The sequence below is a fragment of the Xyrauchen texanus genome, chromosome 42 (genome assembly GCF_025860055.1).
Source record: "Xyrauchen texanus isolate HMW12.3.18 chromosome 42, RBS_HiC_50CHRs, whole genome shotgun sequence".
Taxonomy (NCBI): Eukaryota; Metazoa; Chordata; class Actinopteri; order Cypriniformes; family Catostomidae; genus Xyrauchen; species Xyrauchen texanus.
The window spans coordinates 28,655,788-28,668,784 of NC_068317.1; the positions used below are offsets into that span (position 1 = coordinate 28,655,788).

The 12,997-nt window shown below is 36.2% G+C and overlaps 1 protein-coding gene across 3 annotated transcripts in view; it reads right to left on the reverse strand.

Annotated features, from left to right (window-relative positions):
* Positions 1 to 12,997, reverse strand: part of asic1c (acid-sensing (proton-gated) ion channel 1c) — an 86,231-nt gene that overhangs the window by 3,758 nt on the left and 69,476 nt on the right. For 2 of the 3 annotated variants that reach the window (XM_052114950.1, XM_052114949.1), the window contains exons 3-11: positions 11,412 to 11,539; positions 8,845 to 8,995; positions 8,182 to 8,238; positions 7,678 to 7,831; positions 5,916 to 6,007; positions 5,674 to 5,753; positions 5,482 to 5,553; positions 3,120 to 3,172; positions 2,865 to 2,900 (exon numbers count right to left, since the gene is read on the reverse strand). In XM_052114950.1, coding sequence (XP_051970910.1) covers positions 2,865 to 2,900; positions 3,120 to 3,172; positions 5,482 to 5,553; positions 5,674 to 5,753; positions 5,916 to 6,007; positions 7,678 to 7,831; positions 8,182 to 8,238; positions 8,845 to 8,995; positions 11,412 to 11,539 — 823 coding nt within the window. The remainder of the gene's footprint in view (positions 1 to 2,864; positions 2,901 to 3,119; positions 3,173 to 5,481; positions 5,554 to 5,673; positions 5,754 to 5,915; positions 6,008 to 7,677; positions 7,832 to 8,181; positions 8,239 to 8,844; positions 8,996 to 11,411; positions 11,540 to 12,997) is intronic. The other variant, XM_052114951.1, reaches the window with a different exon arrangement.

Genomic DNA, 12,997 nt, shown 5'->3' on the forward strand with positions numbered 1-12,997 from the left:
TCTGCTCCAATCACAGCTTAAATAAAGGAATGTAAATAAAAATAATTCAGAGCTAATCGTCCCATTCCAGTGAACCAAGCCTCATGTGTTTCACAGTGGATGCATATTTATTGCATGTAGACCTGTGATGACACCACAAAGAGTTCCATCTAGTGATGTTATTGGCCACAGATTTCATTACAATGAAACGATGGAAGCCATTTTAGCCCTTTATGCTCAAAATTGTGATACAGATTTGAATAAATACAGCAAGACTGTGTATTGCAGTGTCCTTTGCCCTTGCAGAGCATTAAAGAAATAGTTCACTATAAACGCAAAATCTGTCATCATTTATTTACCCTATCTTTCCAAACAATGACTTTCCTCAATGAAACCCAAAAGGAGATGTTTTGCTGAATGTTCACACTCTTCTTTTCCATACAAAGAAAAAGAAAGAACAAAAAAGCCCCATAAAAGTTGCACTGTTTCATTGGGTTTCATTGGGAAGAGACATCACTCTCAAAACTCATTCACATTTGCTCACATTCAAACCCGGGACACCACAGAATAAATACAAATGGGGAAAAACTGTGTGCAGCAACCACCATAAATTCATCTAACAAGTCCAATCTACAATATAGGTCCTTCCTTGATTAATGCACAACTAAAAATTCAAAACTTACGAGCACTTCCTGTCTTTTGATGAACTCTTTACACCAAAAACCATACCTATGTTCGGAATGGAATAAACTGCTTAGGCCTACTGCATAATACCTACTTTTGCAGCTAATATGCAAAATAGTATGCAATATACAAAACAAAACATTTTAACCAGTGTGCCACATTGTCACATGACCTCCCTATATTGCAAGTTTAATTCAGTTGGTAACATTTTATCAACTTGGAAATATAAACATATACATTTAGTATGTTAATGCAACTTTTGAATTTCCGGCCCAATCAAATAAAGTCAAGAAAAATATTTAAATTAATTACAAACTGCAAATGTAATTAATTATGGTTCATTCATAACACTTTTATATTACTTTTAATGTAAATGCATATGTAGAAATGAACATTAATCAAGAATAAAAGCGAGTATTTACGCTGACTCGCTGGCGATGGCGTGCTGAATGACTCCAGCCAGGTCTCCTAAGCAACCAAATTGGCCTGGTGGCTAGTGAGTGTAGAGTCACATGGGGTAACCTCCTCGTGGTCACGATAAGTGGTTCTCGCTCTCAATGGGGCACGTGGTAAGTTGTGCGAGGATTGCGGAGAGTAGCATGAGCCTCCACGTGCTGTGAGTCTCCGTGGTGTCATGCACAACGAGCCACGTGATATGATGCGCGGATTGACCATCTAAGAAGCGGAGGCAACTGAGACTTGTCCTCCACCACCCGGATTGAGGTGAGTAACCGCACCACCACGAGGACCTATTAAGTAGTGGGAATTGGGCTTTCCAAATTGGGATCAAAAATAATAATAATACAAGCTCTTTAAGTAATTGTTAATTAATTGTTAATTCATGTTAACTATTGCATTAAAATAACAAGTTAAGAAAAATATTTAAATTAATACAAATATTGCAGATGTATTTGTCAGTTTGTGTTTTCAGTTGTGACAGGATCTCGACACTCTTGTTTTGTCTCTGTGTTGTGTTTCATTATTTTGTCTCTGCGTAAGCGCACAGCTTCGGGTTGTGGTTTTCATCCCCCATGTGCTCTTCATGTTCGGAGCAAGGTGTCTGGATCCTGACTCTCCTGTTTATTTCGGTTCTGGTTTTGGGATCTGCATTGCTCTTATGTTATCTTGGCAGCATGCACTCAAAACTCATCTTAGATGTCGGTTTTATTTGTGGCCGAACTATCACAGAGGTGTCTTGTCTCGTTTTGTCACCGGTTGCATGCATCTTGAGGTGTTTGCCTCACGATGTAAGCTCAGGCTTTGTCTAGTGTGAGAGTGCATGGCATTGCTTTGTTGGCAATGCCATGCATTCTCTCGTCCTGTCTGTCGGTTGGCATGAGTGCACGTTGCCTTATTATCTTGCCGACATGCGTTCGTGTTTGTGTTTTGAGAGAGCAGGTGGCTTTTGCCTCATGTCTCTCACTCCTCCGTCATACTAGGGCTGCTCGATTATGCCAAAAATCTGAATCACAATTATTTCTGGTCAATTTTGTGATCACAATTATTTAACACGATTATTCATTGACTTTGGAAACATCATGCATTTATTGAACTTTTAAAAACTTTTAGCAGTGGATTTCCTTGAACTTGAAATGTAAACTGCACAGCGTAGGGGAGGAGGCTATTGTCATATGATAATTAATTTATGTGATGTATGATATTCCATTAAAGAAAAGCCTCCATCGTCATCATTTACAGCAGGGGTGCTCACACTTTTATTGAATGAGATTTACTTTTTCATCATGTTATTGCAGCAAGATCTACCATGAACAATGTAGACTACATTATCACAATACCAAAATTTCAGTAGTCGGTAGAGACATTTGACGATTCTCAATACCAGCTTCAAAACCACAACTAATAATAACATATAATATATAATATATATATATATATATATATATATATATATAGCTACAACTGAAAATATAGCTCTGATTAAATTAAACCTGAGCCAAAGATATTCATAATAAATGCCCAAAAGGTTTCCAAGGCATCTTGACTTAAAAAGAATTGCATTAGAATAGCCTAATTGATCCGCTCTAAGCAGTTTTAATAGTTTTTTGAAGCATATTCATAATGAACACACACACAAATAGATTGAGGGAAGAAGAATAAACCATGAATTGTTGGGGGACAGGAAAAAAAAGCAAAAGAAAAAGCAAGTGAGAGTTAATTCATCCAGACAGGTTTCATTTTACCTGAACTTCTGCAAAACATCATCTCCATCTTGAAAGCTACAGAGTTTTGAAAAAGGTATCTTAGAATGCTTGAAAATGACATGGTTTCCCTTCAATGGACATGAATAGTTTTTGCACTTCTAGAACAACTAAGAAAAGTCACGAAGGGAAACAATTTAAATGACGTGAATAATGCATTATGTATAATGTTTACAGGTATGATTTTAAAGAAGGACACAATGCAATGTTTTTCAATATTATTAATGCCATTGCTACCTGGGGACATGGTTAGGCGTGACACCAGGGCTGGTGGAATTCTCTGGGAAATCCTGGAATAAACATGATGGAGAGAGATGAAGATGACCAAACCTTGGCTTAGGCCAATTCGGTTCCAATTTATCCAAGACTGAATTTAAAAAGGCAGCTTTTTGCCTCTACGCCATTCATGAATGCATTTGATTTGTTTTGAAACTGAATTGACCTTGACCCTGACCAGACTTATGACAAAATAATACAGTGTTGAAAAGCAATGGTACAACTAAATTTCTAAAATAAAATTAGCAATATATTGTTTAATATAAGTGTTAATCATTGAATCTATCGAATATTAAAACAATTGGTAACACTTAATGATAAAGTTGTTTTGTTAACGTTAGTTAATGCATTAGATATCATCAACGATATTTTATTTTTATAGCATTTAAAAGTTGGCTAATGTTAATTTATCAAAATACTGTTGTTCATGTTAGTTCAAAATATTGCATTTACTTAAAGAAATGATGTGGGTTTAATACAATTTAAATTCAATCGACAGCATTTGCAGCATAATCTAAATTACAATAAATATTTTCGACTTGTCCCTTGTTTTATATATACAAAAAATATACGGCAGTTGCCGTAAGACACTATTACTTTTTGAGTAATAAAATACTTCCTGTTTCAAAAGTATTGGCAAAAGTAATAATCAACATACATGTTAATGTGATTTTAGTGCGATGAACTTGCTCACTAACCTTATCTTTGTAATGTTATAACCAATATTAATACTTCGTTGCTATGACGACACAACGCCGTAGACCCTGAAAGCAATTTTAGCACACAAAAAACATGTAGAACAGAGATTTTATCACACTTAAATCCCGATAGCAGGTATAATGTTTAAGTCTTGTGGCTATACTTTTGAAACAGTGTGCATTTGCATGATTATGAACTAGCCCCATTCATTTCCATTGTAAGTGCCAAGTGCCATATTTGTTTTTTTAAAAACGAGGGATGAATTGTGTGGTAATCAACATTATGCCATGAATGCTGTCACTTTATTTAGTATTAAACACAGGACATTCCTTTAATGATAATGTATTCTTTTAACAATATCACTTTTAATCTAAAAATGTATTGGTATAAGTAGAAATTAACATTCGCCAAGAATAATAAATGCTGTAAAAGTAATGTTCATTGTTAGTTCATGTCACCTTTTGCATTAACCGATGTTAATGAACACAATGTTAATGAATCCCATGACAGTACTTTCAATTAAAAGTCATGTTCATTCTTCACTATCAAATCTGAGGGTCAAATACCAATCATCCAAACTAACTAATTCTCTAAAAGTATGCAGTTGGCATTGCAATCTGGCTGTATATGCTGTTTCTCTGTTTGCGTGTAATGTAGTGCAGTTTCAGCTTGTTTGCATGTCTAAACATTTGAGCTATTGTCTCGACTTCTAAAAGTGATCATTGATGTCCAAGTGAATGTTGGGAAGGGATTGAAATGGCGAATTGTTTTGTGCATGGCATGGTAAAATAATGGTGAAGGAGATGTATTTTGCATTATTTCAATGTATTGTCACTCTGCTTGCAGCATATTACATAAAACAAATTACATTGTTTTTTCTATGACAAAAGTCAGAAAAGATGAAACAAGTCCCAACAAGAGTGCAACAAGAAGTTTTGGGGTGTACCATAATTCGAAACACATAAAACTGGGTTCCTGGATAATCTATTAACCTGTCAAGAAAATAAACACTACTAACTTTGTGATCTGATTTTTGTGGTCTTAATAATATACAGTAGACCAATTAAGTTTGAAATAAATTATTTTGTATACAGTCAATCTAAATCCTACATGCCAACTATGACCATGTACACCTGCTATAATTATGAAGTCTATTTCTGTTGATTAAAAAAAAAAAAGCATAAAACTTCATACAGTAAATGGCCCTTGGCTAAGTATAAATCATCAATGAACTGGGATCGTTGGATCCAAAGCTGATATGCGGTTTATCACAAGCAAAGGGTGATAAACATGCTTAACATTTCTAAAAGTTCCCCATTTTAAGTTTTGACATCTGCCTTTATTCAAATAAAGGCCTATGTCTTTTGAGAAAAGGGCATCTTCATCAATCATTTCCCTTGTTTCCCCTCTCCCAGAATTTGAGCCAAAGACATAAAGCAGACTAGAAGCATGCAACGCTAGAAGAGCAACCCACCCAAATAGAAATGTAAAATCAATCAATCAATCAATCAATCAATAAAATCAACACTGATAACGAACAAATAAAAAATAGCAAATGTATTATTTTGTCATCACAATGACAACATTATATACACATGCAGGACAACAGAAGAAGCACAATTACCAGATTGTCACTAGTGCTCCGATGTGGCCGTCTCTTGCGTAGAAAATAACCCAGTACTTTGTCCTTAAAAACCTGCAAAATGACGAAATGGTGATACAATCAAACATATTGACTGAAAATAACTGTAATTGTTTGGAGCTATGAGTCAATTTCAGTTTGGGAAAATTATACCGAAATTAAAATGCAACATACCTCATACAAGTAATCAAATATCTCCAATATTGTCAAGACACTGGCTCCAATAAACAGACCCATCTGCCCACCAATATCACCTGAGAGAATACAATTTATGTAAAAAACTGAAAAAAGGCCGAATGACCTGCTTTAAAGTAAAGAAATGCCAAACATGGCTTTACAATACAATAACTATGGAAGGCCATTAGTATCAAAATTGGTGTAATTCTCAATATTGGTTGCACTCTAAATTGTATTACCAAGTAATCCAGCAACTTCATATGCTTTCTTTTGTTCAATTTTCTCATAGTTCAGAGCCTCGAAAAAGATATCCAGCACCAGTATGTTGTCCCTGTAAAATTACAGAAATAAAATAGCAATTGTTTAGGTAAACTCTGTTTAATGCTATTTCAGGTTGAGGGACAAAGAGACATTTCAGAATTAATTAGAAAATAGCAGAAAAGAAATCTGAAACACTATTACACATTTTTAGCATACACTGAATTTTTTGATAATCTTTCAAGTAAAAGCACCTTTAAAAGGGGTGTTTAATTTGTCAGCCATAGTGTTACAGAAGTGCAAAAATAAGGACTGTTTGCAACAGTCTTCAAAACGCACATGCGCATTAGCTATACAAGCCAGAAAAATGTAGTTTTTTAGCGTAATCTGAGGTAAAGAAGCACAATTTATGATACCAGTGTTATCAGATTTGTCTGCTGATTTGAAATGTTCTTTATTCGTAATCTTGACCAACTGTTTTTGAGATTTCAGTGTTCCCACATTCAAGTAGATAGGAGCTGCACTGTCATGACTGGAAATAGTCTCCCGGGAGTGTTAGATGGCCACCAGTGGACTGACTTGCTAGAAAGACTTTGGCCGGATCTGCACGAGCTGTATATCACTATGCACTGTATGTACAATTGGTTGATTTGGTATTTTCAGAGAAAATTCGATTGCTAATGTGGACATGCCATCCATAGTTTCTGGACAACTGTGTGTACTGTTATTTCCTTCTTCCAACTATATAAAAAATGTCTTCATGTGCAAATAAATTAATACAATTTGATGACTAAACAGAAATCAGAAGAATCTGCTATCTACCATTTAAAATACAATATTATTTTTTACATTTACATTTATGCATTTGGCTGACGCTTTTATCCAAAGCGACTTACAGTGCACTTATTACAGGGACAATCCCCTAGAGCAACCTGGAGTTAAGTGCCTTGCTCAAGGACACAATGGTGGTGGCTGTGGGGCTCGAACCAGTGTCCTTCTGATTACCAGATTACCAGTTATGTGTTTTCCAATTTTATGTTTATGTTATTTACTATAATAATGTGTGCGATATATCAGTATTGTATCGGGCTATCGGCCACCCTGCTCTCTGGATATCAGCATCGGCCATTAAAAACCCATATCAGTCAACCACTACACTTCGATCAGTGAATGTCTTCTGAAGTTAATCGATTGGTATATGTAAAAAAACAAGTCGATAATTAAACCATTTTTAACGTTAAAATCCCGCTACCGTTTAGGGCTGGATGCTGGTTGAAATGGCCGAACTCTAACAAGCGCCACTTCTGAATTCTCGTGTGAACTACCCAACACGCTTATGTCACGAGACAGCTACGTGACACGTAAACTACTTGCAGGAATCGCTTTTTAAAAGTTAATAATTTTTTTAATTATCGATTTATTTTTTACACAAATGTATTGATTTGCTTCAGAAGACATTCATTGATCGACTGAAGTGCACACCCATGCACTTGCATTATAAGGACCCTCTATCTTCTTCTAAAAATCATCATTTGTGTTCTTCTAAAGAAAGACAGTCATACACATCTGGGATGACATCAGGGTAAGTGAATAATAAGAGAATTTTCATTTTTGGGTAAACTATTCTTTAAGATATAGCAAAACTAAACTAAAATGTATGCTAATACAAGCCTTATCATTAAAAACTGAGCCCCATTTGCAAATTTATGGACAACATTACAACCATTATAAATGTAAACTTACCCAATATACTGTTCTGTCTTATTGAACTTCTTGGCGAGATACTTAGCAGAGGCCTTGCTGGGTATTTTCACCATGGACAGCTCTTTACCATAGCGAGTCATGTTGCAAGGAGTCTCACACACACAGTAATCATTGTCCTTCTCCACTAGAAAATCTGTCAATTATGATATCAATCATTCAGTTCAGATATTTTGGTGACACATCAAGTGATCCAGCATCCCATATCCCTAGCATCCTCTATTTAGTATTTTTATTATTAAAAAGAATATCAAGCATAATACAGTATCCCCTAGGGGGTGGCCAAGGGTGGCCATGGCCACCATGGACCCCATTGGCCACGCCACTCGCAATTGCTGTTTTTGAGCACGTGACTTAACATGTACTGCCCGAAAATGTCTATGCCACCACAGACTGATAGCTGGCCCCTGCCCGGCCACCCCTATGAAAAACTCCTGGCTCTGCCCCTGGTATCAAGAAACTAACACATAGTATTAAGACTCTTACCTAAAGCGGGATCGGCACAGTCTTTATACTGCTCTGGTGTGCAGACAGTAGAGGTGCCTGTACCAGATATCAAAAAGGGAAAAAGATAAAATAGCAAGGATAAATTACTTTCTCAATGCTCAATGTTTCAATTGGCAATAAAACCAGGAAATCAAATACAAATTAAACTCAATAAGGCAGTTAAAAAAAACTCCACATCCAAGGAAGCTATCAAAGAAAAACCTTGAAAATTGAACTGACGAAAATTCACAATGCAATTTTTTCTCATACTTTATGCAATACAAATGTACAGTAGGCGTCCTCTGAGACCACTACTGAAAATGCTTCTATTACAAATGATGTTATCTGCATATTTTGAGTGATAATTGGTGCATGTTGTCACAAAAGGTCACCGTGTGTTCACATAAGTGTATCTTTTTTCCAGGGCAATAACAGTGAAAAATGTTGAAATCATTTTTTGCATCCAAGACTTTAAGGTATGTGGTTATACAGATAAATAAACCTACCCTGAAAAATTTTCACTGGAGTAAAAAGTGTGACAACTCACCCTGCTCTCCTCAATATTCAAAACATTAACATGGCATAATGCCTCACCTTGCTAGATTCTTTAGAATTGTTTAAATAGTCAAATTCAAAAGGTATAAAGGCGGTCAGTGCCCACACCTGGCATATGCACCATTCTGCAATTACAGTTCTCCAACAAGTAGCGGGTCTCACAGTCAATGCGACAGGCTGTGATGCTGTACGTGGAGAAGAATTCAGAGTCCATTGGGGTGGATTTGCAGTCACCCCACGGCGGAGGAAGATATTGAAGCTGGAACATAAAGTTTTATTTGTTACTGGCAGGACAGATCCGTTTAATGGCAAATCAAAACATACTAAGCCAAACTAAAAAAAAAGAGGTTGTAGCAATCAAAGGACTAACAGTAGAGAAAACCAACTGAATATAATAAAAACCCAGAGTGCAATCAGCCACTTGGACAGTGTAGAAAATCACGTGTTTTGCATGAAATACAGCACAGAAAGAATGTAATGTGTGGACGACGTGTTGGAAATCAGTGTTAAGTGAAACCTAAAGAACAATCTTCAGTGAAATGTGTTATAAAGTGGTAAAAATGTTATGGATTTAATTCTTACATGGTCTAGAATGAAGTGTGACATTGCAAAGCATTTGATCTGCCGTTCAAGGAAACTGTGAAATGATGCAGAAACATGATAAAAAAAACTGTGGAGATTAGAATTGAGGCAATTGCTTGCTTACCACAGTTAACCGAAAATAGAAAAGCCTCATTTGACATCTGTTGCAACTGATAACATAAGTGCAAGTAAATAGAAATGTTCCTAACATTTTAGCAACCTATGTTACCGTGGTGCCACTGAAAGAATATTAAAAAAAATATCAGTCTGTTTTTGAGATTTACACATTTTAACTATGTAACAAATTTCCATTAAACTGAGGTAAATAATGTAAATTGTGCAAATATGATACATTTAGAATAAATAAGTATTTAATTAAATGAATGAGAAATGCAAACTTTTAATACTTAGTTAAGAAAATGTATTTGTTTTAAACAATACACTTTGGTACATTGCGAGCCAATCAAAACTATTTGTTTTGACAATAATTGAACTCGTTTTATATTTAGAAAATAATATAGCACATATACAATAGGTGTCATCTTTACTGATGTTATACATGTTCATTTGGGAATGAGGACAGACACAGTTTATTCCACAGCATGCACTTCTAAACATATTAAAGATTTGGAAAAGGGGAAAAACTACCACATGTATTCTCTCTGGGTACACTGCATCACTATTATGCACCCATTTGCAATATGTATGGATAATGTTTAAACAATTCTTTTTTTTAATTTTTTTCCTTTTTCTCCCAATTTTGCATGCCCAATTCCCAATGTGCTTTCAAGTCCTCGGGGTCACGTAGTGATTCGCCTCAATCCGGGTGGCGGAGGAAGAATCCCAGCCGCCACCGCGTCTGAGACCGTCAACCCACTCATCTTATTACGTGGCTTGTTGAGCTGACCGCCACGGAGATACAGTGCATGTGGAGGCTTCACACCATCCACCGCGTAATCCACGCCCAACTCACCACGCGCCCCACCGAGAACGAACCACATTATAGTGACCACGAGGAGGTGACTCTACCCTCCCTAGCAACCAGGCCAATTTGGTTGCTTAGGAGACCAGCGTCTTTACCACTGAGCTACCCAGGCCCCCAATACAATTCTTTTTAAAACTATCCAAATACACAAGACTTCCATAGTCATAGACTTGCATTGAAAAAGAGCAAAAGCTAATATGGTGAACTGCAACAACTGCTAAATTAGGAATGGGCAGCGTTTCCCAAAAGCATCCCAAGCTTAAGTTGATCGTAAAGACCACTGGCATCAATGGCTTCCACAATCTACTTAGGCTTGCAATGCTTTTGGGAATGCAGCCCTGTTTAGTAGGATAGGATGTTTTTTCTAACACATAGCTTAGCGAGGGGTCAATTACTGGAAGCAATATTGATGCTCATTTCAAAGATCATTAAAATGCTATTTTATGCTACTGATTATATTTAAGATCCAATTAATAATACAATAAGAATCATATAAAAATAATAGAATTTATATCATATAATGAAACTTATAGAGAAGAGATACTGCTATAAAATTAAGTCTTTTTTTTTTGTTTTTTACGGTTCACTGCCAAAAAGCATAACATAATCTACAGTTTATGATGGAGCCCTTAGCTGTTAAAAAGGAGGTGGAGAAATGTAGAAAAGAAAGGGAAAAAGAAATGTAGGTCACTAAGTTCAGACGGAGAGAGAGCAGAGTTGCTTCTAGCACTCGATTATTTCATTTAATTGATCGATTGTTGAGAGTCGATGAAAAAAGACATATTGATCTTGGCCATGAGCACTGCCTTTGATCCACTGAAGGCTACTTAAATCAGCAGTTTTCTTTACCTCCTGCCAATTAGTTCTCCCTATAGAAACTTAATCAGATACTCAAGGAGTCATGTGACTTTAGTACACAACAGCATGCATAAAAATAAACATGGCATCCTTAGCTGTGATCAACTCCGTAACAAACACCTGAATCTAAACTTGCTCTAAATATCCCTGCCGGTGTGCATGAGTAATTTATGGATGGATGGATGGATGGATGGATGGATGGATGGATTTAAAAACATGTTGAATGAGATATATGTTTAGCATTAGGTACCAGTTGTTGCTGACAAGACACAAAAGTTTGAAAACCAGGGGCCACACCAAATCCCAGCTGATCTATGAATGGCGGCTCATCCTGGCTGTGGATCTGAACTTTGATGCCCGCTTCATATGACGTTTCATCTGTGGGAATGGCATTAAATAAGATTATTTACAGTTAATTTCTAGCCCACTGCCTGCAGGTATAAATGTAATGGCTTCATAATAAACTTTATAATTATATAGAATGCCAATATGTATTAATTTACTGCCTTTATATTGCCTCTGGATAGAAAGTCTCCTCTAGAGCCATCGAAAGAGCAAAATTAATGTATTATACATAGATGACATTTAGTAGCATATGGTGGTGTTACACACGGATATAGAGTAAGAACACTGACCACATATGCAGCTGATTAAAATACATTTTATTATACATTACTCATTTTGCTTCATATTTATTATCTGCGTTTTGGTTATAAAATAATTCTTGCCACAGTAAATAAATCGGGCAGCTCGCATGGCAGTAATGGGGCAGGTGTACCAATTAAAAAGGGAAAAGAAAGCACTGAATCTTGATATCTCAGAATCTAAATGTTCTATTATAAGTTAAATCATTTTGTTGCGACCACTAATGGGAACATTATGCTAATGCTGTTAAGATGAATACCAATTGCTTCTATTTTCTTCAGATCTGATGTATATCCCATATTTTATCTTTTTCAAATTACATTTTGGACATAACTGGAGCATAATTCAACCATAGAACTTGTACTTAAAATAGCGAAGCTTAATCAAACAGTGGCTGCATTTCAACCCTAGAGGGATGTATCATGCAGTAAGATTTTAAATCAAAACAAGAGTATTAATTTAAAGCATCATGCTTTTATATTACATAACTAACATCAATACGCCACTGACATATTTGAAAAACACCTCACTGGTGTTTGTATACTAAAACAGTACAATTCTAGTGTTAAAAGAAAGTTTAATAAATCTGAAATATTTATATATTATGACTTTCTGTTTTTCATGATTAAAAATGTAATTAGATTTGTTGACAAATATACTGTAAATTGTATATAAAAACGTATGCATTAACATTTTAAGTAAAGCATCCAAAAAAGGAAAAAAGAGGGAGAGAATGCACACAAGGGCAGCTACTTTGAAAAAGCTCAAATAAAATATATTATTTATTTGTTTTACTCTTGTGGTCACAGTTCTATCGGGAAGACACGCAGGCTTGAGTGAAGTTTGAGATGCCATTTATTTGATAGATGTAAAACGGGAGGTGATGTCTCTCTCTTTGGGGTAGGCCCAGTCCGGCAGTCCAAGGGAGTTGTACCCGGAACCGTCATGTCCTGCCGGAGATAGGGGCGAGGAGCCTACCCCCCTGCGGGACAGGGCTCAACTGGTGGTGGTGGGGAGGTGGAGGTTGCAGTGTTAGCACACCGAAACGGCAATGTGATTTGTGAGCGGACTTATAAAGCATTGGCTTACGTGCGATTGGCTAGGAGTTACTCAGTTAATGATGTGATGATGTGCACCTGCTGGTCTTCCCACTAGAACTACGCTCCACTTCCATTTCCCAATTTTCCATTT